At 37.1% G+C, this 26485-nt stretch overlaps 1 protein-coding gene across 2 annotated transcripts in view; it reads left to right on the top strand.

The window, feature by feature from the left end:
* Positions 1-26485, top strand: part of UNC5C (unc-5 netrin receptor C) — a 352673-nt gene that overhangs the window by 285646 nt on the left and 40542 nt on the right. The window contains exons 6-10 of one of the 2 annotated variants that reach the window (XM_032332944.1): positions 1345-1512; positions 4127-4291; positions 20576-20632; positions 22683-22874; positions 23576-23920. In XM_032332944.1, coding sequence (XP_032188835.1) covers positions 1345-1512; positions 4127-4291; positions 20576-20632; positions 22683-22874; positions 23576-23920 — 927 coding nt within the window. The remainder of the gene's footprint in view (positions 1-1344; positions 1513-4126; positions 4292-20575; positions 20633-22682; positions 22875-23575; positions 23921-26485) is intronic. The other variant, XM_032332945.1, reaches the window with a different exon arrangement.

The following is a 26485-nucleotide window of genomic DNA, read 5'->3' as shown; positions in this document are numbered from 1 at the left end:
GTTATAGAAAATTTGGGAAACACAGAAATGGTCAAAGAAGAAAAGGTCCATAACCCTGTCATCTTGTCATTCAGAAACAACTTTCAAAAAAGATTGATATGCATACTACTGGTATGTTCTATGGATAGATAAGATTTTAAAATAAGGGGTATAAATATATTTTTTACTTAAAACATAATGTTGAAATACTCATATATTATTAAATAGACTTCTCTAGAACCATTTTTAATGGCTGCCTAGGTGTCAGTCACATGAACAGGCATCTACTTTACCATTTTCCTATTGTTGAACATTACAGTTGTTTACAGTTATTTACCTTTATATAGAAAATAACTGTGATGAAAAAGCACTCTTGTCTGAGACTGTATGTACAACACATTTATGATGATTTCCCATTGCATAGGCTTCTAGAAGAGGAGATGCTGGGTGTATGATGTTCACCTGTATGGTGTACCCCAATGTCCACCCCCTTCTTTTTGATCAGGAGGTAGACACTCATCCTCATTGTATCTATTTTTAACTACCAGCAAATAACTTTTTGTTAGCAAATGCTTAACTCACATTGAATCTCAACTCACATTATATAAGTACTAAAATATATCAAAGTATTTTCTAGAGGGAGATCTCCAGAGGTGTATAGTGAACATAGCATTAGAATGTAGGTTTTACAGTCATACCTATATTGAACTCTCCATGAAACATTGTAAGAAGCCTTTGCAAACAGCATGGATGTCCATTTCAATTACATAAGCTAAATGCCAATTCAATCAAATAGCTACTCAATTAGTTTAAAATCTAACAATATTAAGGCTATTTTTTAACCAGGTTCACTGGATTATTGAAACTGACTAAAAGTCCTTAAAAGGTTGTAATGTTTACATATGCTAAAAAAGAAACTAATCAATCATCTGCTATTAAGAAAGAGCAACATGATTTTTTTCAGTTCTCATACTTCAGATCCACCTTCAGCCTTGGCATAAGGATGTAAACATTTATTATTTGAGATAAGCTGTCAAAAATAATTTTTGAAGCTTGAATAAGTAAGGGGAATATATATTTTTAAGAACACTAGCCAAGGAAAATAGAACACAGTTCTATTTGCTTTTCTGAGTAGGTGAGTAAATTTGGGTAATCCATTTTATTTTTCTCTATGCTTAGATTCTTCTGCTCTTTGATAATACTTTGAATGAAATGATGGCCCAGGTCCCTTTTAGCTTTGAATTTTTAAATTTTTTTTATGGTCACTTAGCAAATGAGTTTTTGTTTATGTGTTGTATGTGGTTTGTGTGTCTGTGTGTGCATGAACACACATGTAATTCACATTTTGTATTTACCTCCTTCCAGTCAATGGTGGCTGGTCCACCTGGACAGAGTGGTCTGTGTGTAATAGCCGCTGTGGACGAGGATATCAGAAGCGCACAAGGACCTGCACCAACCCAGCACCACTCAATGGTGGTGCCTTCTGTGAGGGGCAGAGTGTGCAGAAAATAGCCTGTACCACCTTATGCCCAGGTAAATAAACCAGTGTTCTCATTCCAAATGCGTCTTCCCATTCCAGGAATACAAAAACCTGTATTCTTGACCTGAATGTGTGATAAACATTATTCATATCCATCATACCAGTAAATGCTTACATTGTTGAGAAATCAAATCTTTTCCCCCCAAACTGTACTTAACTTTATTACCCAAACATGCAAAATAGAATAAAACAAGAGATTAAACATTTAGGGAAATAATCCCTCTCTATTACTCAATGAAACTGCTGGAGCCAAGATTATAGATTTTGTAATTCAAGGGATTTGGGCAGCACTGAAAGCCACACATTTTAGGAATAACAACCCTTGATCTTCAGACAGCCATGGACATTATTGGGATTAAAATTTAGAAAATGTTTTAGACTGAAATATTTGATATTTGGTGTCCATTTCTGGGCAAGGGCAAATAAAATATTTGGAATGAATTAAAATGAAGGCAAAGCTTTGTGACACATGAGCTAATGGATTTTGAAAATACAATGCAGTCAGCTCTTTATTGTCTGTAGATGTTGGTCACCTGTTTTTGTGAGTTATTTGCAGTGGCACCTATGGCGAGATTGCATCCCTCTGCCGCCGAGCATCTTTTTATCCTGTCTCATATTGTCACCAGCTCTTACCCTAGGCAAATTGAAAGTGCAATTTGCCAAACTCAAAACCAACTAAAATGCTTAATTATATGATATATTAAAAAGTTTAACTAAAATGACTTTGAAATAATCTATAAATTTTGTACACTCCATTGAGCTAGCTGTTATGATATCAATTTCATTTTTTATTTATTTGTATTTTGTTTTTCTGTGATTTCATTATTTAGAAACAGTGTCCTTACTTCCTGTTATTTAGTCTATATTTTGTTTTATCCATCCTCTAATAAATAGTTTATCAGAGATGGGTTGTACAAATGAGCTGGAAAGAAAAATATAATCTATATTTTATATTCCCAAGTGTCCATTTTCAAATATCCAAACAGTATCCCATACTGAAGCATTTGAGAGATTTTATTTGTGTAACAAATTTTGACACTTAGCTAGCTTTAGGATTTCAATATTTTACCTTATACTCTCCTATATTTTATATAGGTATTGATTTCCACAATTAAAATTGCGTTGAACATTCTGACTTGAAATAAAAGTGTGTGTGTGTGTGAGTGTGTGTGTGTGCGTGTGCGCGCGCGTGCGCGTGCGCGCACTTTAGGATGATCTAGGTCAAAGCAAATGTCTTTTCTCCAAATAGCTGGGAGTTGCTTAAATAGCCAACTCTGGATGATTGAAATATTAATGCTTTCATAATTTTTTCATATGAGTATGTTTATATCTCCATACACGTTATACATAATATATTTACACAATAATTTGAATATGAAATCATACAGATTTCCTAAACTATGTAGACCACTAAAATTGATATAATTTCTATGAATATGTAAGTGTAAGATGTTATATATATTAGATGTTCAATAAATGATGTTTGGCATTGTTTTATATTGAATTCTAGGTAATCATAATTATTTATATTATTTCAGGAAAATTTTTAAATTTAACTACTCTTTAATATTTTTGTATTAATTATGTAAGAATTTTTTAAAAAGGCATTATAAGTGTGACTTTAGTGCAATTTAGTGTACTTTTTTCAACTTAGAATTTAAGTTGTGTGTTTTTAAGATAGAAATATATCAGCTCAGTATCACTGAGATTACTACTAACAAGCCAGCAACAAAAATTAAGGAGAAAGTTAGTCAATTCTAAATAACTAAATCACAGCAAAAGAATTAAGAATGCATGTAAATATTATTCGTAAAAAAATAGAAATTTCTATATTATCAAATAATGGAATAGAATTACCAAATCATATATGGAAAAAAATAGTCATTTCAACAAAGCATTGAAGAAGGTCTCAACAGAATCAAGCTGCCTGGATAAAAAAATAAAATGAAAAGAGTATTTAAGACAAGGATGGATGATAGATAGATAATCTATGATGGATGGATGGATCAGATAGATAGATACATAGATACATAAATGATAGGTATGGATGGATGGATGGATAAATAAATGGATAGATAGAGGAATAATTAGATAAGTATAGGTGGATACATGGAAAGTTGAGTCAGTGAGTAGATAAATAGACTTCTTCTCCATATTGCCACACAGGTTTACCTGCACTGCTCACATGACACTATGCATAAAGAAACCTTGGCTCCGGAAAGAGGTCCCCTAATTTTCAATGCAAAATCCAAAAGCTTCCCTTTTAAGAGAAAAAAGAGGTACCATCATGATCTACTTTTATGTACCTCCTGGTCCTCATCAGCTCCTGGTGACAGCACTGGTTTCTGTGCCTTCCTTTAAGCAATTCCTTGCCTTGGTCAGTAAAGATACAGTCACACCCTCAGGAAGAAAATTTCATAGAACCCTGATGATGTATATCTCCCATGCTCACTTCCCAGCAGCAGACATGAATGCAGTCCTCCTTGATGGGGCATTTTCTTCGGTTTTCTGTTTTATTTTATTTGTACATGAGCCCTACTCCTTCTCCCCACAAGTAGCTGCTTCTCCATCTGACCTTCTGCTGGTTTTTGTGTGTGTGCGTGGCAGTGGATGGCAGGTGGACTTCATGGAGCAAGTGGTCTACTTGTGGGACCGAGTGCACGCACTGGCGCAGGAGGGAGTGCACGGCGCCCGCCCCCAAGAACGGAGGCAAGGACTGTGATGGCCTCGTCTTGCAATCCAAGAACTGCACTGATGGGCTTTGCATGCAGAGTAAGTCAATTTGAGTAAACAAAAGACACATGCGAGGCCTGAGGTTTAACCATTTGGATTTCTTGGAAATATTAGAAATTAAGAATTCCAAACAGGGGGAAAAATGCAGTAATATGCCAGAATACTAGCTCTGTGTCAGAATGGAAAGAACTAATCTCCCAGGAACCGGAATGAATAATAACTGTCCAGTTAAGAAATGACATACACACTATTGAGTTCTCATGAGCAAAGAGTGATTCAGTCACATCCATGGGGAACTGTCACTCTTTCCAGACCAGGGAACCATTCCTTAGTTTTATTTGAATGCATAAAAGGGCACCCCAAACTCCTCGGAGTAGAATCACATGACTTTGATAAAGTAAGCTATTTATTCCTAATTCATGGCCATTACTGAACCAATGTCCATGAATGTAAAATACATATAAAGCCCAGGAAATGGTTCTGCAGATAGATTTACCAATTTACAGTGAATACTTAGTGGGAGCATCTCTGTAAGTCCTTAAAAATGCTAGGCTTGTGTTAGTGTTTGTTAAAAGGAAATAATGTTAATAAAACAAAAATTTTAAAAATGGGTATAGAAGATTGACTAAGGAATATAATGAGTGAGGAAGCTAAATAGTCCCCATTTTTCAAGACCTCGTTTCTCAGCTTTTCTTAATAAGACTGTAGTTTGATTTCCATACTTGCAAACTCTTACCCCTTTCATTGAGTTGTCCTTGGATATACAAATTTTACCATCTTACATGACCACGAATTAAGGTAGTAAGAATTGTTCTGATATCACACCTATGGAGATGAATGGATCAGACAACAGACTATCTTTGGATCTTAAATAAGAGTTTCCAGATGTTGACATTCATTATACCGTATTGTGAATTCTTTGCAAAACAGAAGCAACCACATATATTTGTGTAGAAGTATTTATAGTTATCATTTAAGAATAAAGTATTCCACTTTCACCCCTTTTATGAAATTCTGTTGACCTTCCACTGCCTATACACACAAGGACCTTGAAAAAGAACCCCTTACTTAAAATACAAATAAGTAATTACATTGCTGACACAGAATAGAAATCCAACAGGCTTCTTATTTTTCTGTCCACAGTATGTTGCATTCTTTGAGACCTGGCGGCTGCTGAGTGTAAAGCACAGCTTCTGGTTATGATTTTCAGACTGCTACTGTGTATCTCACCAAGTTTGTATTAGAAATGCAAGAATGAAAAGAATACAGCTGTTTTCCTAACCATTAATCCAGAGATACAGGGTTTGTTCCTCTAGGCCTGAGTTTGAGTTGAGGATTAAAATAAAAACATAGCACAACCAAGTTATTCCTTATTTTAACATTTTTTATAATTTAATATTCTTCCTTTAGTGGAGAACAAATTGATTCATATGATCAAAAAGTAGCAATATTTGAAGTCTCTCTTTCACTCTCTCTCTCTCTCTCCCCTTGTTCCTCATCTCTCTTCCTTTCTCTCTCTCTCAATACCGTATTTCAACTTTGGAGGATTTAACACCTACCACTTCTATTGTGCATATTTTAAAATTCCCAAAGCAACCTATTTATCAAGAAATACAATCCGGCAAGATGGAACTTTGGGTCTTTAATTGGTTACACAAAATGACATTTACTAAATTATGGTATTTGTCAAATACAAACATGACATATTCAAATTAAGACTTTCATGACATAGCATCCCCTTGGCATCTAGCTTGTTTCTTATGGCACTAATAGAATTTTTTTTTAACGTACAGATATTTGTCAGTAATGGTGGCATGAAGTGGTTGTATAAATCAGGAAGGAAAACAAGGCTACAAGAGAGTATTTTGTTGTTTCCTTTTGTTTGTTTATTTTTTATCAAGTCTCTTGTTAGGTTGATACATTTGAGTGTTTGGATTAAAATAGTCAGTTAAAAAGCTATTTCCTTTTACAATTCTGATTTGCTGTAGTATCAGCCCTACTAAGTCAATAAACTCTTTCATCTCCCCTCCTATTTCTACTCTAGGGCAACAGAAAATTGTAGTCTTTAATATTGATTTCCTCAGTGATAAAAACCACAGAGATAGTGCTGCACTGTGTAATGATAGTATTTTATAGTGAAAGTTATAGTTTCTACTTACCAGTAAGCTGGGTGTTTCTGGCATAGCATTGCACCAAAGTCTTGCAAAGAAATAATACTGCTCTTGGTCCTTATTCGGGAAACAAAGGCTTTCTAATAATGAAAGTACCCAGCTTGCAAGGACAGGGTCTATATTAAGAAATAGAATGGGGTAGAAAAGAAAGCCAGAAAGTAGCAATTAACAATTAGGGATTATCATTTAACATTTATTTACTTTAGGAGAATTAGGGTCTTTGAGGCATTAACATCTTTCATCAACATTGCAATGTTTGTCTCAAAGTAAAACTAGTTACTATTAAACCAAGTGTACAGTACCTCTGAAATTGTATTCCTAGTTGAAATTATATACAGATGATTCTGATACAAATGTAGACATACTTCTAGGTAGGAGAAATTCAGAGTTTATCATAGAGGTCTGTAGAATTCAGAAACCTAGGTAGTGTAGTGTAGTATATTTTAAAAGCCAGATTGGCACTTAAGAGCAATACAATGTGAAATATATAGAATAGATTACTGTTAATGCCTATTCAGTAATGTGTTCAAAACAGTCATATTCAGTCACATTCCTTCCTTAACCACCACCCTCGATACAAATAACTTTGACTCAAAATATATAGAAATATTGGGTAAAATATTAAAACTTAAAAGATATACATATACATATGTATGGAATGTACATATATATGTGTGTCTGAGAAAAGGAGAGTGAGTCAAGTTTGAAAAAAAGAGAAATCCTCAAATCGTCAAGATAAAACTAGAGAGGTAACTGCATGACATGAGTGGGTATCAGAAAAATCCAGAGGGACATTGGTCATGGATATAGATCCTAGGGATTGGAAGTGAGCCTTTTTTGTTTTAGGACAGAGGTAGAGGCCCAGAATTTGCACAAGCCTGAGGCCAAGAGTTGAAATCTAGAGCTCTTTGAATAAAGCCAGGTCTCATAAGTGGCTACTCCCACTGTGAAAAACAACTAGAAAATTTTTACCCACCAGCCCAGGGAAGCCACAGGATAATTCATGACAGAGAAAATAAAAACAAAATCTTCACTTAAATAAAGCCTATAATAAAACCACAATCCTACATCCAGATCTGCTGTGGAGTCTAAGATACAGTACTAAAAGAATAAAAAACAAAAGATACGTAATTAATGTAATTGGTGAAACTTCCAGGGTACCAGCAGTAGCAAACAACACGCCATTCTCTTGAGTTCTTTCCACAGCCTGAGTGCATTGGTCTCTGACAAAAATAGCCCACTCCTAGAAATGAGATTACAATACAAAGTTTCACATCTCCCAGGGGAACAGTCTGCTGCCAGAAAGAGTGCACAACACAGTAAGTGAGTTACTTAGCACTCTCATAACATGCGCTTAGAGCTGTCTGAGTGAGACTATAAAGTAAATAAAAGTAAAAAGACAAACTGTGTTTTTAAAAAGCATCTAAGCAGAAATGTAAGAATACAATATCGTAAAAAGGATAGACAGATTTGAGGGAAAATCAAATGGAATGCCTAGGATGGTAAACAATTAAAAGCTAAATCTCAGTGGAAGGTTAAAAATCCTATCAGAGACAACTTTGGATACAGCTGAAGGGAAAGTTAGTCAACTGGAATGCAAATCCCATGAAACTTCTCAGAACACAGGGAAGAAAGATAAAGTAAATGATTATAGAGAAGGGAGGTTAAAACACAGGTAGAAAAGAACAAAAAAATCCAAATTTGCTCTAGAGAGCAAAATGTAAAAGATTTTCAGACAATCCAAAGAAAGAGAGCTTATAATTCACAAACTCTCACTGAGTAAATTACTAAAAATATAAAATAAAAATTGATTCTTTAAAAAAGGATAGACCAATGAAGAGGCAGAAAATAAAATGAAAATAAAATGGAGTGAATTTGTTGACAACCTTAACATAGCATGTGGGAAAGTGTGATCTGAGTTAAAATTTTCTAATATCCATATAGTGTTCAGTAAAAACAATAAATAACACTATTTGCATTCAATTCCATTGATGCAAGTTTACCAGTTAAAATATTAAGACTGAATACACACACAAAGGTAGATTTATAAATTCAAAATAAGGTTTTTAAGGACAGAAAAGGAGCAACAACCACGAAAATGAAAACAATAATTAAGATGGTGATAGACCAAGGATCATCATATGTCAGGGGTACCAAGGTAAATGAATTAAATTTATCTGTTAAAGGAGGTTCAAAATTATAGTAAAAAATCCTGTTCTAGGGGCACCTGGGTGGCTCAGTGGGTTAAAGCCTCTGCCTTCGGCTCAGGTCATGATCCCAGGGTCCTGGGATCAAGCCCCACATCCGGCTCTTTGCTCAGCAGGGAGCCTGCTTTCTCCTGTCTCTCTGCCTGCCTCTCTGCCTACTTGTGATCTCTGTCTGTCAAATAAATAAATAAAATCTTAAAAAAAAAATCCTTTTCTATACTGTTTAGGAGAGACATACTTAAATCCATAATTATAGAGAAAGACTGAAAGTTAGGAAGTAAAACAACACTATAGTGCAAACCTTATTTTAAAATAGCTTTGACTACCTAATTAGGCCATTATTAATTCAGTTTCATCTCCCATTATGCCTAAGTAGCACATATCAGACATTGGTTTTGCTCATAGTTTTAATTTAAGTGTTCGTTTCTCTTAGACTCTGTAGTTTCTAGACTATTTAGTTTTCTGAGTAATTAATCAAAAATTTTATAAATTGCTTACCCCCTCTTAGTTTTGTTTTTAAAACACTTTAGAAAATATGTGGTTCCCCAATGCTAAATGAAATTTTTAATCAAAAGTCTTTGAGGGTTTCTTACAAGATAAATGGATGTTTTAAAGGTATATTAATGCTAAATGTTAGCAAATGTGCAAAGTGAAGTCTCTTGTATTTTGCTAACTAGAATACAAATTTTTACAATTATTTGGGGAAGCAATTTGGCAATATGAGTTAAGGGCTTTAAAATTGTTTATACTATTTGGTCCAGTAATCCTACTTTAATGAATAAATTTTAAGATATTAATCTGAATACCTAAGAAGATATATGCCAAATAAGCTTTACATTCTTTGTAACTTATCTGAAAAAAAAAATGTGAAACTTGAAAATCCAGGATTAGAGCAGTGTTTAAGTAATAATATGGCATTTACATACTATGTAAGGTGGAATACTATACAGCCACTAATATATTTATGATGGTTTAACATGGGAAGCAGAATATGGACTTATATATGCATTTAATCATAACTGTGTCAAAGTAAGCTTAGGAAAAAGATGAATGAAACATGCATTTATTTTTGGCCAGTGAAATTGTAAGTAATTTCTTTCTTTTTCAGTATCTTTTTTCTTCACCATGTTCTTTATACTTGGCTGTTCATTATGTTTATAGTTAAGGTGACTCTCCAAAAAAGAGATAATGAGGATCGGCTAGAACAACAGTATGATCCTGGAAGCAGGAATCTTGGAATTTGAGAAATAGCCATATCATCGGCTTGCCCTAGAAGATTGGTCCAGTTGATTCAAATTAGATTTGATTAAAATTTGATTACCAAAAAAAGTATTTGCTTTAAAGACCTACATAAACCCTAGCTGAATAAAAACCCTGGGGGACAAGAGTTAACTTACAGCCAGTAAATCAAGGATACATATAAAAGGATTTTGAAGACATGGGGGTTTGGAACTGATTTATAGTTTTGCATTATTTCCCAGTTGCCTATTATATACATATCACTTTGTCCTTGCAAGCACATTTAAAGTGTTTGATGAATTGGATTCATTATGAGAGGCTGTGTAATTTCATTTGTGAAACAAGGTCATGGTCTTTAAGCAATTTCAGGAGCTCCACTAAATTTTTAGGCCATCCATGCACATTGGTTGATACTAAAGTATAACATGTGTCATGTATATGTTACACTGGATGGATGCTCATTGGCCTGAAAAAGTAGTCCCTAAACTGGAGATTCAAATTAAGAACTTCAAATTAGGGGCTCTTGGGTTAAAGGCTCAGTGGGTTAAAGCCTCTGTTTTCGGCTCAGGTCATGATCCCAGGGTCCTGGGTTCAAGTCCCGCATCGGGCTCTCTGCTCAGCAGGGAGCCTGCTTCCCCTCCTCTCTCTCTGCCTGCCTCTCTGCCTACTTGTGATCTCTGTCAAATAAATAAGTAAAATCTTTAAAAATTTAAAAAAAAAAGAACTTCAGATTAAGAACTTCAAAAAATTGTGCTATTTCACAGGAATGCATTATTAAAGACATCAGAGTCAATTACTGTCCAAGAAAGAAATTGGACCTTTATGGCTTATAGGCACATTGTTAATTTTAAAAAAATAAATAAAAATTAATTTTTTTAAAAAAATGGACACCTTAGGTATGTTAAATGGTATGGGTTGCATACAACAAGAAAGAGTAGATAACTTGGCACATTTTTCACTATTAAAAATAACTACAGGGACGCCTGGGTGGCTCAGTTGGTTAAGCAGCTGCCTTCGGCTCAGGTCATGATCCCAGCATCCTGGGATCGAGTCCCACATCGGGCTCCTTGCTGGGCGGGGAGCCTGCTTCTCCCTCTGCCTCTGCCTGCCATTCTGTCTGCCTGTGCTCACTCTCTCCCCTTTCTCTCTCTGATAAATAAATAAAATCTTAAAAAAAAAATAATAACTACACACACAAGCCTAATATGAGAAACTAAACAGATTTCCCTGTTTTTACTTAACAATACACTGAATAGTATACTTTGTTCAGAAGGTAGTATTGGAAGGTCCATTATACTGTCTGCCCATTTAGGTTTCTTTATATCATTTCTAAAATTATATAAAAGCAGTCCCTGGTTCTACAATACAGTTTTGAAATTAGATTTCCATAAAATGGTTCTAGGCACAGAGAGAGAGAAAGGGGCGGGGGCTAGAGGGAGAGGGAGAGAGAGAGAGTGAGAGAACACTGGACACAGAGAGAAAGAGATACAAAAGAAGAAGAAAGCACTTGAAAGTCCCCCAAAATGCTAAGCCAGTAACCATGTTTACCTTTTATGTTGAAACACAATGATATCACCAAGACCTAAAAACTTCTAACTTTTATCATCTCTATAATGAATTTCTGGTATGATCTCCTTTGTCGTGGTTGGCATATAACGGTTTCATCTGTACTCCCCTCTTCCTTTAGAAAACAGCAATCCAAAACTACATACGTAGCTTGATCCAGAAGTGGTGTTTCATATGTATTTATGAATTTACTCAGATTATTACATGACAGCATCTACTCCTCTAGACTTTAGTTTTTAATCCCATTTGAAGATGAGAGTCCCACATAGGGATATGTCACAGTTCAGATCGGAATTTAGAATTACTTCTTGCTGAAGAGGGTTTATGCCACAGTAGGCAAATTAAAAATAACAGTTTACAAATAAGAACTGCCTGGAATTGTGTCTGCATCAGTGAACTTCCTGACTTTGGGAAATTAAAATGTTATGCAGCCTGCAACTTTAGCACTTTCTACTCATTAAAAAATTTGCATGTCACATAGCACTTCCATTAATTCTCACATACAGAGGAAGTAGCAGAACTCTGTGCAAATTGTGGTGTGGACACACTGCATACCAGGAACCCTGGAATCATAGGTGCCTTTAATGTGGGGAAATAATTTACCTCACAAATAGTCTCTTCTCAACTTGAGAATGATGTGTTTATAACTGTCTGGTGGGCATTTGAGAAGGTGCTAGTCAGTTCCCAGTGAGATTCTTGTCAACACAGCAATTTGATAGGAAAGCGTAATTGTAAGTGTCAGACAGTGAGTGCTTTTATCTACAGTTTGGAAGAAGCTGATGTCATAGCTGTGTTTGTATCATCCTTGATATGCATGGTGTCCCAGCTGGCAAATAAATATTCTGGTCGAGGACTGTGCTCGGCCGCCTCCGGTATAGTAAGTGCGGTTTGCTTTAGCGTCTTTCCCTTCTGGTAAAATATTTTCCTGTTTTTGAAAGCAGGGATGTGGTTAGAAAGTTGAGCCCACAGAAACCTGCTGAACACCTATGGGGCCCCAAGCAGATCCGTGTGAGAGGACGAGGGCAAGGTCTTCAGCTTCTAGGATGGAAAAGGAAGCTCCAAGGGAATCAAGAAGGGTACCAGCTTTTACAACCACAGCAAAGCATAGACTCCTCCAAGGTCACGTCCATGCCCTGCAGGGGCTTTTGCTTAAGTATTCCTTTTTCCTAAAACTCCAGCAGCTAGGATGACGGTATCCAAATCAGCCTCTGCATCAACACTCTTCCTCATTTTACTCTTTAGGTCAGGTTTCTTCACCACCGTGAATTACAGCACCCTCACCTTTGAATTTGATAGTTATTATTCAGGAGCATTGATGAGGTTAGAGGCTATTGCATCAGAAACACTTAGGCAGCCAATCTGCAGATTGATTTGACTCAACCTTTGGGTGAAATTTCAGATGTTCCTTCTTCATCCCTGGTGAGTCACGAGAGAAGACTTCTACATCCTGGGATGTTCATTCCCTGCTGTTCATTTGCAGAGGTCCGTGGTTGTTCCTGTAGGAACAGCGACCTGGATGAATTTTGTGAGGCATGGCCTGCTGTCCTGTGAGGCAGAGGGGTGGGGATTACCTTGGCAATTTAGATAACTGACATCAGTGATAAGCAAATGTTCTTTTCAATTCTTGTTGTCATGTCCTTGGATTTATGTATTCATTTATTTGGAGTTCCTTAAGCCCCTGTCAATAAATAAACCCTCAGAAGAGTGGTAAATTATAATAAATGACCATGAGTGTCTTTGACAGACCTGACCTTTGACATCATTAGTGCAGTCCTGATGGGCTTGCTAGATAAGAACCAACCTGAAAGGAAAAAAGCAAAATCTGGACATGTTTATTTTGAATGGCCCTTGAGATTTTTAATAAGAGCCTTTGCGTGGGAAGAAATGTGAGAAAAATCACATATTTTGGCTGTATGTAAAATCACTGACAAAAAGAAAGATCAAGCAGTCAGGTCAAGGAGAAGGGAAAATCCATGGGGACTAGAGAGTTTTCTAATGCTAGGCTCATAAAAATAAGGATAGATCTTATGAAGTGGTTTGATAAACTTCAGATACATAAATGTGCTTAAACTAACCAGAAACTTGATGATTTAAAAGCGTACACTTTTATAGAATCCACTTAATGTTTTTTTAAATTGCAATTGAGTTATGTCCGTTTTATAACTTACATCCTAGCCCCCAAGTAAGATACAAATTAATTCTCCATTTTATTTAATCCTCACAGTATCATAATATCTATTTATAGGCATTAAGGTCATAGAAGCAGCTTTGTATTGAAATATATGGGGTAAATCTTGAGGGCAAGCAGGAACCCCTTAGAAAACTCCACTCACTTCCATTTTGACTAGAGATTTGATAGCAAATCTGAAGAAGGAGTTTTAATTCCCAGATATGTGTATCTAGACTTTCCTTATAGGCATTCCTTAAATCTGCCTCAGGGGCTCTCAAACTTTGGAGGGCATAAAAATTATTGCTTCATTAAATTAAAAAAAATACTGTGTCATTGTGTTTAACTTAAAGGAATTTCAGAATTAATTTTTAATTTTATTCACATTCCATCTAATTACAGACTTTAAGCCCTGGTATAAGTTGCTTCTGACTCCAGTCTACTGTGATCCGCTGACCAACCTAAAGCAAAATGATTTGTTTCAATATAATTAAAGTCAAAATATACAAAAAATAACCTGATAAGTAGTTGCTAATCCTCCACTAAGAACTCTATTTTGCAAAGAAAGAAACTGAGGCACAGAATTGAAACTTGTGGGCTCGCAAGTTAGCACGAGAGCCAACATAAGAACCCAAATCTGGCTCGTGGTGTAGTAAGCCTTTTTCATGCAGGCTCTTGGATGCTGGAAGCAAGTAGTTGTCAGCTTTTATTGCTCTAAAATATGGTTTTCTTCCGACGTGTAGTGTCCCTGCAATTATTGTTTATTTCTTTTTTTCCTGTTGGCATCTTTTTTGAAAGGAATGATGTTTCTCCTTTAAATATTTACTTATGGTAACGTTTTGTGCCAAATACAATGCAATTATCATACATTTATAGCTACATCATTCCAGCATGGCTTTCCAGTTACTTCAGAGTAGAAACTCCCCACTTCAGTGCCCCTCTTTGCTTGCCCCACACTTGAAACAAAAGATGCTGTTTGGAAGTTGTTTCATTTAAGCAGGAAAATCTCTTATTTTAGCTTTCTCATGAATATCAATGATAAGCTTTCTAATGAAGAGGTGTTTTATGGTTGAAATAATTAGCATTACCTCATTCAATAACTGAATTGCAAATTAATCCATGAACGTATCAGGCCCTTTTCTATTATAGCCTTGTCTCTCCTCATTTAAATATGCTAATTAAATGCCTGCACAGTATCTACATATATTGTTGAGGCTGTAGCTAAAGAACTGGGATCTGACCTCTGCATTCCTGGTTCACCAGCTTTGTGACATTAGGCAAGTCCCTTAACAACTCTGTGCTCCGGATCTTTAGTCTGCAGACAGACAGAAAGGGGTCAGAATAAGAAATTCTAGTCAATGATCTGTTTTAACACCTGGGAGTTTGTGAGTTAGGAAGGGCTTAGCCTTGATTTTAAGGAATATAAACCCATCTGGTGATGCAAAGAGGTTCGGGCATGTATCACATCACCATATTTGCTTGATAATTTTTTCTATTAAAATATTACTGAAGGCATAAAAGCAGTCTGTATTCTTTTAAAAAGCTAGTCATAAGTTCATGATCATTTTGGCTATTGTCTATTATCTGTATTACCTGAAAAGAAAATTTTTTAAAAGACTAGAAAAATCAAAGCCATTTCTATGTATTGGAGAAATGAAGATTTATGTATAGTTTCTGGCTTTGTTTCTGAGAGTTCCCAAATATAAACTTGCCAAATAGACTCTGTTGAGGCATATTATTGCACAATTATGAGCCATGTGCTTGAGGATAACTCGATGTTACTTACTACAGTATAAAACCAAGGAAAGTTTGCTTTCTCTTTTAGGATACATGGGCATGGGTTCTCCTTTTTTATAATAGTGGAATGTCAGGTGAAAAATAGGGGCAACCCCTCCTCTAGTCTCAAGAATGACCTTGTGAAATTAGAAAAATGCACTCCTTCCCCTAGTCACTTTACCACCATCGGCTGGAATATTGTTAGATTAACAATCCACATAGATAGTCCACACAGCTCTGAATGGGACCACCCAGGGTTGGACAATGCGATCTTAATTGAGGGGAGGGTGAAAAACAAATTTTAATCACAACATTTTTGGTTACTTTAAAATATCACTTCTCCCCTTTGGGACTCAGTTTCCTCGCCTGCAAAAGACTGGACTAGATAACTTCTTCAAATGCTGTTTGGAGCAATTGTGTGGTGTTTTCTAGCACAAGGAGCATTTCTGACTAACTCTTTAAGACATCCTCCTCGTGCTTCAGTTTTCAGACTATTTAGGTCTTCACTTCAAGTGGCTCTCCACAATCAGACATCCTCTAGTTCCTTTTCTCTCAGATCAGGAACGTTGTTCCATTGAAAAATATATGTTCTTTAGAATTACTTTACATTTTCTTTTAAAAATTCCTAAAGGAGGTCGTGGGGTATGAGCATTTCCCATAGCAGAAGCCCTGCTGTGGGGTTGGCCTCCCCTAGGGGCGCTTACTGAGACTCCCACAACCAGTGGCACAAGTCTTAGATCATTCCCGGAGCCCTGTGCCTTTACTTCTAGCAATCCGAGAGCCATGGTTTTGGAAGGTGTTACCAGTGGAGGTGCGTTTTGTTCCAGATGGGCCTTCCATTTGCTCCTTCCTGCCATTGCAGGACATTCGGTCTCTTCGGCCCTCGCCCGCTAAGTACCACAAACAACTCCCTCATCATTATGACAACAACAACAACAACAAAAATACCTCCCTTGCCCCAATTCCAAACACCCCCTTTGGAAGTGGCACCACCTCTGGCTGAAAACTGTTGTAGCATCAAGTTGCACTCTGGCCCTGGAAACTTGCTCCTGAAGCATGCTGCTGTATGGTTGCCAGAAGCCGCAAAGGCCGTAAACCTCTTTCAAAGGAAAGCGTGAAGGAGTATACAGTATTTAAAAGAGTGTGTTTTAATACAGTATTTAAAATTAAAATATTTAATACAGTATTTAACACAGTATATAAAAATACTGTATTAAAATACAGTATTAAAATAAATACAGTATTTAAAATACAGTATTAAAGTTCTGAAAAACGGGGCTCTTTGTCTCTGTCGTAAGGAAGCTGAAATTCAAATTTTTTAAAGTCACTCGTTAAATGATGTGCAAAGTTGACTCTACAAAGAAAATCCCTTATGAACCTAGAGTCTTTGAGTACTTGCAATGTGCATCACAATGATATTGATAGAGCTGTCATTTATCGATTGCTTGCCATGGACCGGTCCTTAACACATCTCATTTACCCTTTCCACAGTTCTATGGGAGTGAGGACTCGCATTCCCGTACGTGGATTAGAATGCTTATACGTAGAAAAGGGAAGTAGTCTGGACAGGCGCTCCCAGTTAAGGAAGCAGCAGAGCTAGGATTCAAACTGAAAAATGAAAAACTCGGTGTCCCTGCCTTGGCCAAGAGCCCTGGTGCCTTTTTTGATGGCTTACTTTCAAGTAGTAAGAAAGTTAACTGAAATCCCTAACTTATGAGCCAGGCTGTTGATTGGGACACGAAAAACAATTATTTTGCACCATGTTCGGCCAGAGATGTTATTTTTCATTATGGCCAGGACTGCTCCCAGCAGGGTCACCTCATTAGCTGAGGAAAATGTCCCCTGTGGTTCCGTGAGAGAAGGATCAGATGGAGAAGCCTAAAAACAAACTCTAAAAAGTGATTCTCTGTTCCCCTCGTTTAGGGGATGGAACAATAATCCCCTTCTTTTCCGATTCGCAGGCTCCTAAGTGATGCTTTAGCTCTGTAGTTGCAGAAGTGTTTTGAAAAGGATGGAAAAAGTTTTATAAAGTTGCCTTCCAAAACTCTTTATCAGTGTTTCCATAACAGAGTAAATTGGGCTGTTGAACCATTAGTGAGTATACTTAATACTCTGGTCTGTTTTAAATTTGCCCATGTAAGAAAATAACAGTTTGGCTAGATTGGTCCTCACTGGCTATGAGGAATAACTCATGGGGAGGCTTTCATTTTTTTTTTTTAATTTCTATTTTATTTTTGAACTGCCTTGATGCAAATACTTAATCAACTCTATTGATAGGCCTACTGATAGACATCTCCCAAGCCATGTGTCACAAAAAACATCCATAAAATCTTGTCACCTTTGCTCCCTTTGCTCTCCATTATCTAGAGAAAAACCAAAGCACTCTTTTCAAAATTACATTCGATCACAGGATTTTTATTTCCTTCAGGATAAAATCAAAATGCTTCATCATGGCCCATCAGGCCCACATGTGGCTTCTCCTCACCCCTCGGAGCCTGCCTCCTCCCTCTTGCTCTCACTTGCTCCCTCCCACCATTCCATTTTTATGTCAGGACTTCCGCATTTACTGTCCCTCTCTGGACCATCCTTCCCTCCTGAACTCAGCTTAGCTCATTCTTCCTCACTGTTCACGTTTTAGCTCAAATCCCTTTTCTTTTCTTTTTCTTTTCTTTTTTTTTTTTTTGAAGATTTATTTATTTCTCTGAGAGAGAAAGAGGGACAGGGAGGAGGGGGAGGGGCAGAGTTCCTGCTGAGTGCTGAGCCCCATACACATAGGGCTCTTGATCTCAAGACTCTGAGATAATGACCTGAGCTGAAATCAAGATGCTGACACTTACGGGACTTAGTCACCCAGGCGCCCTCAAATCCCAGTTCAAAAGAATTTATTCCTGGATTTCCTAAGTTGACCATCTCTTTATCTCCAGTCACATTACATTCTTTTGTTCTATTGTTCAAAATAAATTTTTTCAGCATTTGAATCGATCTTATCTATTATTTTTACTTGTTTATTTTCTGTTAAACTAAAGCAAAAGCAGGGACTTTTCCCATCTTGTGAGCCACCCTACCCCATGCCTAGAATAGAACCTAGTATATAATAGGGTTTAAGAGTATTTGTTAGCCGAATGAATGAATGAGTGAATGAATTCCAGATCTGTGCCTAGAATGAAATAGAAGTCTCAGATGAATACCATAAGCCACCAAAATATTTACTGATTTGTGCAGATCGACATAAATATGGAGAAGTTGAGATTAAAATCAAAATTATAACATTCCTTTTGATTATTCCTTGGTCTGCCTGTCAAGAACAGGGATTCTGTTGGGAAAAGGAGGTAGAAGCCAAGGCATGCCCAGAACTGCTTCATATGGAGAAATTTCCAATCGTGTTATGTCTGTCTGGAGGAAGCCTTCTCCTTCTGTAAGACACAGCTCTCCTGCTTACTCCAGCAGGCCCACACTGATTCTTATCAAAATTTTCAAGGTGAACTTCAGACCATCCCCAGATGTCGTCCTTCACACTGGTTTCCAGGCCTTCTAACCTGCAAGAAATGAATCTTTTGACATCCCTCTACTTAACACCTTCCCTGCCAGAGTGACAACATCAGTTACCTTGTCTCCTCTGCTGGCCGTGACCTCATATGGTCTCAAGTCTTTGGGTTTGAAAATAAACCACCTTTCTTCCAGTGCCTGTATCTGTCCCAGATGTCCTTTTATTGAGTTCACAGAATACAAATGGAAAAAGGTTATTACCAGGCAGAAGTGTTTAAAAATGAAAATCAAACCTAATACATGGACTCAGACAACTGGAATAAGGAATATAATATTTATAAAACTGAGTAGGAGGTTGCAATCATTGCTCTAAAATAAAGCATTAAAAATTAATTCAGAGCAAACTTGTCTGTGCTACAGCAAACCTCTCTTTCATTAAGGTAGCACTGCATGTTTCCGCAAAATTAGGTCCCCAAAACAGGTAAATAGCCTGTAAGAACTGAGTGTTCTGCAAACTACAGAGGATCTACCTGAGACATGATTTAAGAGTTACCTTTAGTATGAGAGCACTACGGACCTTTGATTTTTGAACCAATTAATTGTGATTCTTGCAGTTTCTCTACACTTTTTGCCCTTGAGTATTACCAGGAAAGTTTATTCATATGCCTCTTATTCATTTTAATTTGATGAATCCAGTGATACTGTATCATCTAATCAATTCGTGTGTTACAGAATATTAAATATGAGAAAACTTGGGATGCCAGTTTTAAGTTACACTTTGAAATTTTCTATACAGTCTTCATTTCAAAAATTTTGTATTCCGCATTTGTAAATGTTTTCTCCCACTCTTCTTCCTGACGTTATTTTTATCATCATCATCATCATCCTCATCTTTCCTACCTGCCATACATTAAAAAGAAAGAAAAATAAAACTGCTCATGTTATCTCTGCATTTATTGCTGAGATGAAGTTTTCATGTCTCTCAATGTACACTATTCCTCTGATGCCCTAAAATAAATAACCTTATAACCTCTAGGCCCTATTGATTTCTGAATGATTTCTAATAAAAAGCATCCAGTTTCCATTGCATCGACAAACTGCTTAGTCCCAGGGCAAAACCTATTGGATTCCTTTTAAATGGAGGGACAAGAAACAACCAAAAAAATCCAAAAAATGGATTTGAGATGGAGGGAGGAAGGGTGGTCTCTGGTCAGCTCAGTAAATGGGTATTTAACCTTTGACCAACGATGACAGGTCTTCTTTAGTTCTATTAGACCAAGAGCAAGCTGTTATGATTAAATAAAAAAGAAAAAAACTGCTTAGAGCCTTGCTGAATATGTCCTGGGAATTAAAGCATATGGCAGGGATAAGGAAAAAAGATTTTCCTTATGCTAATGACCCTTGATGTCTGAAATAAATTAGATCCATTAGAGTTTATGCTCAATAAAAGAAAGACTTTAAGCACTCCAAAGTTAGTGACTCGAGACCAGTTTTGCTCTGAAATTCAATCTGCCTACTTATTAATTCTTGGTGAGGCTCCAGAACAGACAGGAGATGCGAAATCATAATTCTGTACTGAACCAGAATTTTAAAGGACCACAGGTTTCTTTTCCTTTTCTTTTAATTAAACCATTTTTCATGCTTCTTATTTCGTTTCCCTCATTAATTTGATTTTGTTCCCATTTTTGTTTCATTTTTTGTTCTTTTCAAGGTTTCCTTTATCCTATTTCAACTGAACAGAGAACCCAGAATGAATATGGATTTTCTTGTAAGTTTGATGTTTGGTTTTTATGTTGCTGAATAATCATTTAATGTGATTGCCCCCAGTTCAAGTTTACCTTTCTTTGGATCACAGATGTGCACACAGGAAATAGGCACCTAATATATTCTAACATGAAAAACAAATTAGATTTCCACTGTTGAAGAGAAGAAAGGAGGGTCATTGTAAGCCTCTGCCAGCTTTCACATCTCTCAGTCTGCCAGGCAGTCCCGATAGCTGACAAACCATATCGGGAAATAGGCTGATCTAATAAAGTGCCGGGTTTAGATGCTAAAAAGAAAAGGGTTAAGAAAAGACAGATCTGTTGAGTTAGGAAGGATGCAGGTCGGGGACGTAATTACAGCCTGGTGAAGTAAGACCTTAAGGATTTAGATAGAATATTCTGGCTGGAGTTCAGAATGCTGCGACAGGCCTCGAATTCTGCCCAGCAGTGTAGTGTTGTCTGCACTCAGAAAGCGGGGCTCACACAGTCAGGGGGTTCAGGCTGTCACCGGGATTCTGTAAAGATCTGTCAATATCGACTTGACTGATGCGAAAGTTGATATTCTGGAAACTTTGAGAAAGATAGTAGTAAAAAAAACATATATATATATATATATATATATATATATATATATGTCACATGCTGTGCATTTAAACACAAAATGCCAAAAGAGATGAGCAGTTTCCAACAGTGAATTCCTTTATACTATCCATGTGTCAAAGAAACTGTGACCCCAGAGTTTGGGTGAGCCACTGACAATCTACATGAAGAGTCATTTGCCCTTATCAACTGGGTGGCTATGAGTCTTAGGACAGAGTCCTGACTCCTCAACTCTTAGGAGTCCCTGGGACTTAAATATCTGAAAATTCCCTTTCCTCCAAATCATGGATGTATAAAAGGAGCATAAAAATGCTGTTCTTGACCCCCTAAAACACCAGTTTAATCACCTCTTTTGCAGTGAATGGAAAAACGTTGGTTAACTTTGCTGAAAATGTTTGTGGGTCACGCTAAACTAAAAACAGACTTAAAGGTGCCTGCGGAGTTCTGGAAAGGTTTCATTCTGTTCATTTTGTTTCAATTATCAGCTTCTATTACCGTGCACAGTCTGATCGAAGCGTGTTCTAAAGCGGGTTCTGTGCTACCAAGGCAATATGCAACATTTACAGGAATTTTCCTCTGGCTTTACCCAGAAACAGACCCCCAGCAGACTGCACACTATGTTGGTCCAATGCTTAATGCCTTCGGGGGCAGTCTGACCTTTCTGATCCCTGAACCAGGCCTTTATGTTACTCAGTGCACCATCCAGACGTATTTGATTCAGTAACGAGTAGCTCAGATGTAACTCTCTGACCAGTGGCCATGAGAAGCTCACGGTTCTCAGAAGTGATACCGAATCTGTACCAAAAGCCCGGAGTTATCTGCATTGACCTCTGCTTCCCAGATCCGGGTCTCCTGAAAGCACACCTTTCAAATCCATCATGTTTTCTTCTAATATTTGTTTTGCTTAGTTATGGATACCATTCCCGGCCACCCCTTCCTTGATTTAGGGGAAAGGGAGAAGAGTGTTACGGAAAGTAATTTTATGACTTGGAAGGATATGTAGGAAAATATTCTAGTTCAATAAATACACAGATTCCAAACATGCTGGCTATTTCTAACAGAGTATTTATGTTTATGCTTTTGGAGAGCTATCGGTGAATTCAAATCAGCCTTCCAAACTTTTTCACCTGAAATTAGTAATGAGCTGTGCTTGTTTCCCTGTGGGTTGGGATGGTTTCAGTTCCAGTTTCTTTTTATACCTTCTAATAAATGGTCTGTTATGCTGCCCAATTTAAGATAGATTAGTGGGTGGATAGATGCAGAGTGAGAAAGGAAAAGAAATCAGAGATAATTTTCCACTGAAAGGCCACAGTCGTTTTATATAGCTTTTGAAATAGATTTGAAATTAACCTATAAAAAAAGCAATAAATGTCTGAAAAAAATTACAGCAATATGGTTGTGTATTGTAGGAAATTTCTCTAAGCAGTTGGTCCAATGTTTCCTTGTCCTCCCCAGCTGCTCCTGACTCAGATGATGTTGCTCTGTATGTCGGCATCGTGATAGCTGTGATAGTTTGCCTGGCCATTTCTGTAGTGGTGGCCCTATTTGTGTATCGCAAGAACCATCGCGACTTTGAGTCTGATATTATTGACTCCTCAGCACTCAATGGAGGCTTTCAGCCCGTGAACATCAAGGCAGCGAGACAAGGTCAGTTGACATTGCACTTCACACCTGCGATGTGCGCGTGTCAGCAGCATCCCTGGGTGGTGTCAGAATCAGCGACCCTCAGGTCATGTCATTCAGCTCAAACATAAGCTCCATGAAGACATGGCTTTGGGTCTGTTTTATTCATTATTCTGTTGACCTCATTCCTATAACAAACCACAGGTGGCAAGATGCATAAATCTTTTTTTTTTTTTTCTTAACAGGTTTCTCTGTCATACTTTTAGATGTTCACTTTAAAAAAGCACAGAGATTGGTTGACTGATTTCTTACATCTCCTTTTTTTTTTTTTTTTTTTTTTTTTGCCTCTTGACAAGACACCTTGCATTGACATGAATAAAGTGGTGTACAGATGGATGACCTCAAATCCAGTACAGACAAGGGAAACTATTTACTAAGTCACTGAGTTGGGATCACTATCTTCAAATCCAGTCTGTTGACTTAGGAGCAATGAGTAGACTTGAAAGCAAAATTTAGAATGAACTTGTCTTTTTGTTTGTAGCCAATAATAAACTGGATCATAGTATTCTAATTGCCCTGTTTCCAACAGAACCTTAGAGTCTATCCATCTCTAATATTGACTGAGTTCGTTTGTTTTTGGCTCAGAAGGTCTCAGGGGAGCCTGACTAAATAGAAGTTGCCTGAATGGAGAATGCAAATGGACTTTTTTTCTCTTTCTGACTCAGATCTCCTGGTGGTACCCCCAGACCTCACATCGGCCGCAGCCATGTACAGAGGACCCGTCTATGCTTTGCATGATGTCTCAGACAAAATCCCAATGACTAACTCTCCAATTCTGGATCCACTGCCCAACCTGAAAATCAAAGTCTACAACACCTCAGGTGCAGTCACCCCCCAAGATGACCTCTCTGAGTTCGCATCAAAGCTGTCTCCTCAGATGACCCAGTCCTTGTTGGAGAATGAGGCCCTCAACGTGAAGAATCAGAGTCTAGCGAGGCAGACTGACCCATCCTGTACTGCGTTTGGCACCTTCAACTCTCTGGGGGGTCACCTCATTGTTCCCAATTCAGGTAATTCCTAGATATTTAAGTTACACAGCTCTTGAAAACGTATTTTTATACCCAAATCTTTTTCATTTGTTTGTTCTCACGAGGCATGAAAAGTTAGTTGTAGTCTAATCTAACCCAAATCCACTTTTGATGTAAATCAACAGTACTTCAGACAAAATCAGCCAAACCACTCATCTTTCTCCAACCAACTCTGAAAACACTTCCTCTAGAAATATTATACTCACAACTTTCTGCCAAGGTGTAATTTAGAACTGTCACTGACCTTCTTTTTAATAGAGCTTCAGAAGGCAACGGCAAGCGAGAAGTGCTCACTGTTGTCATCACACTTTAAAAGGACAAATTAATTAGAAAACATATTAGTTGGGTCGCTTCCAATTTACTGTAGGAAGCAGTACTTCAGAATACTAATTTTTAGATCAGAGGACATCATGGTAGACATCAAATCTTTATCTATTAACTCTTTATTACACAGTCTTTAACCTCAAGGTATTTGTAAGGTACCCACGCCCACCTCTGATGGATCTGTCTGGAATCACAACCTTATTATGTGTAGTATATACTTTTTTCAGCTTATCATTTAGTTATCTGCTTCTAGAAAATAAGTCTTATAAAGGTCTTTCAAGGTGAATTTACGTTAGTGACTGATAATCTTTGATTAAATTTAATATTTTTAAATCAGCAAGGAGTTTGTGTCTATTGGTCCTAAGAGGGTTAATGGATTCCTCTGTGAGTCTATCTTAGCTCTTTTGGACAAGACTAAGTATTTTGCAAATACAGCAAAAAGGAACAATTTGATTGACCAAAATCCTCATGTGGCATAAACAAATAATATAATGTGTAAATAGCCATAAGCCAAGTTCTGTATAGAACCAGTGGATCTGCAGATCTGAATATGAACTTGTCTTTGATTCTTTCTCTTATTCAGTCCCCCATTTCAATGCCTTGCCAATTTGTCACACCATCCCTTTAAAAGTATATTTTAATAAATTAAAACCCTTAATGGAATATCATTTTTCCTTTTATCTATACATTTTACATAGCTGAGATCATATATTATATATGTTTTTTCACCTTTTTCTCTTTAATTCTCATGCTAATGTATGCTCTTTGAAATAATGACGTAAAATACATTTTTTTAAAGTTTATCAAATAAATAGATCAAAATATATTCTCTGGTTCCTTTATTGCTTGAACATGATATTACTCTCAAGGCAGGTTTTTTTTTTTTTTTTCATGATATTCACCGGATTCTACATTTCCTTCCCATTTCTACACCTGTCACTTTTTCATATATGAATTATTATAAAGGATTCTTGAGGAAGATAACATGTAGTAAACACTTTCTGTGTACTAGGCAGTGGTAATTTACATATATTATTTTACAGCAAGTTTCCTAACCTGTGTTAGGCCTTACTCTTACTACTTTACATTCACAGTTTTATTTCATTCCTAAAATGTAACGGTACATTTTATTGTTCCCATTAGAAAACATAAAAATACCAAAGGTCGGTAGGCCCATGTGTGGTCTTCCTGCATCCACTCTGTGCCTCAGCAAACAAACTATTCTATACCCTAGATGCCATCCTGCTTCCCATAGCACCACAGCTCTGATGTTAACTTTCCTTCTCAAGAAGGCCAAGACTCAACATTTTCAACCAGTCATACAAAGGCCTTTGAATAACTCTCTTCACACTCCAATCTTTATTCTTGAGACTTTCCAGCACGGTCGGGCAAGTTTCCTTATTGCCCTCTGCTCATTCGGCATATTCCATTTCCTCGCTAATGAAATTATAAGTTACTCAAAGACAGGAACACTGTCTTTTACTTCTTGGCATTCCCCATTCTGCCAAACAGGATACTTGCCATGGTGCTCCATAAATTTTTAATGAGCTGAAAAGAAACCCCATTTATTGGAATAAAATCGTGGAGACGAGTATCTTCAGGTTGCTGCCCACCCTGAATTATTCTTTGCGATGACGCTGCATGAGGCGGGCCTCTTCTTACAGTGTGTCCTCAGATGGCCATCATTGGCGTCTCCTAGCAGCTTACGAGAAGTACAAATTCTCTACGGCCCCTGAGTCAGAAACCCTGAAGGTGAGACCCAGTGATCTGGGTTTGAGCAAGTCTCCAGGTGATTCTGATACAAGCTCAAATTGCCAAGCAGCTGCTCTAGGCCCTGTTAATTTAGAACAAGCTTGACCCCCACCCCCTACAAAATGGTATCAGTTAGCAACTACGTAAAAACTTGCTTGGCCTGCTGTGACTAAAAACTAGCAGTTGTCTGATCATTTCCTAGAGTTGTCCATGATGAAAGGAGTTCTTCACCAGTTATTATTCTGTTATGGCAAAACACTGATGCTAACCAGATATTTCAGAAATCAATGCTTTTTGATATCATGGATGTTACAATTTCCCTGACTTTGAATTTTGCGGGGATTTTTTTCCTTAAATTAGAAATGATGCATCATTACAGCTGTTTGAAATTTGAAGAGCGGTTGTTGGTTTTCCCCTCGTTTTACAAGGAAAACAACAGTGGAACCATCTGTCTATTCCTTAAATAAAACA

Source organism: Mustela erminea, chromosome 2, assembly GCF_009829155.1.
Source record: "Mustela erminea isolate mMusErm1 chromosome 2, mMusErm1.Pri, whole genome shotgun sequence".
Taxonomy (NCBI): domain Eukaryota; kingdom Metazoa; phylum Chordata; class Mammalia; order Carnivora; family Mustelidae; genus Mustela; species Mustela erminea.
This window is presented reverse-complemented; position numbering and strand designations above follow the sequence as displayed.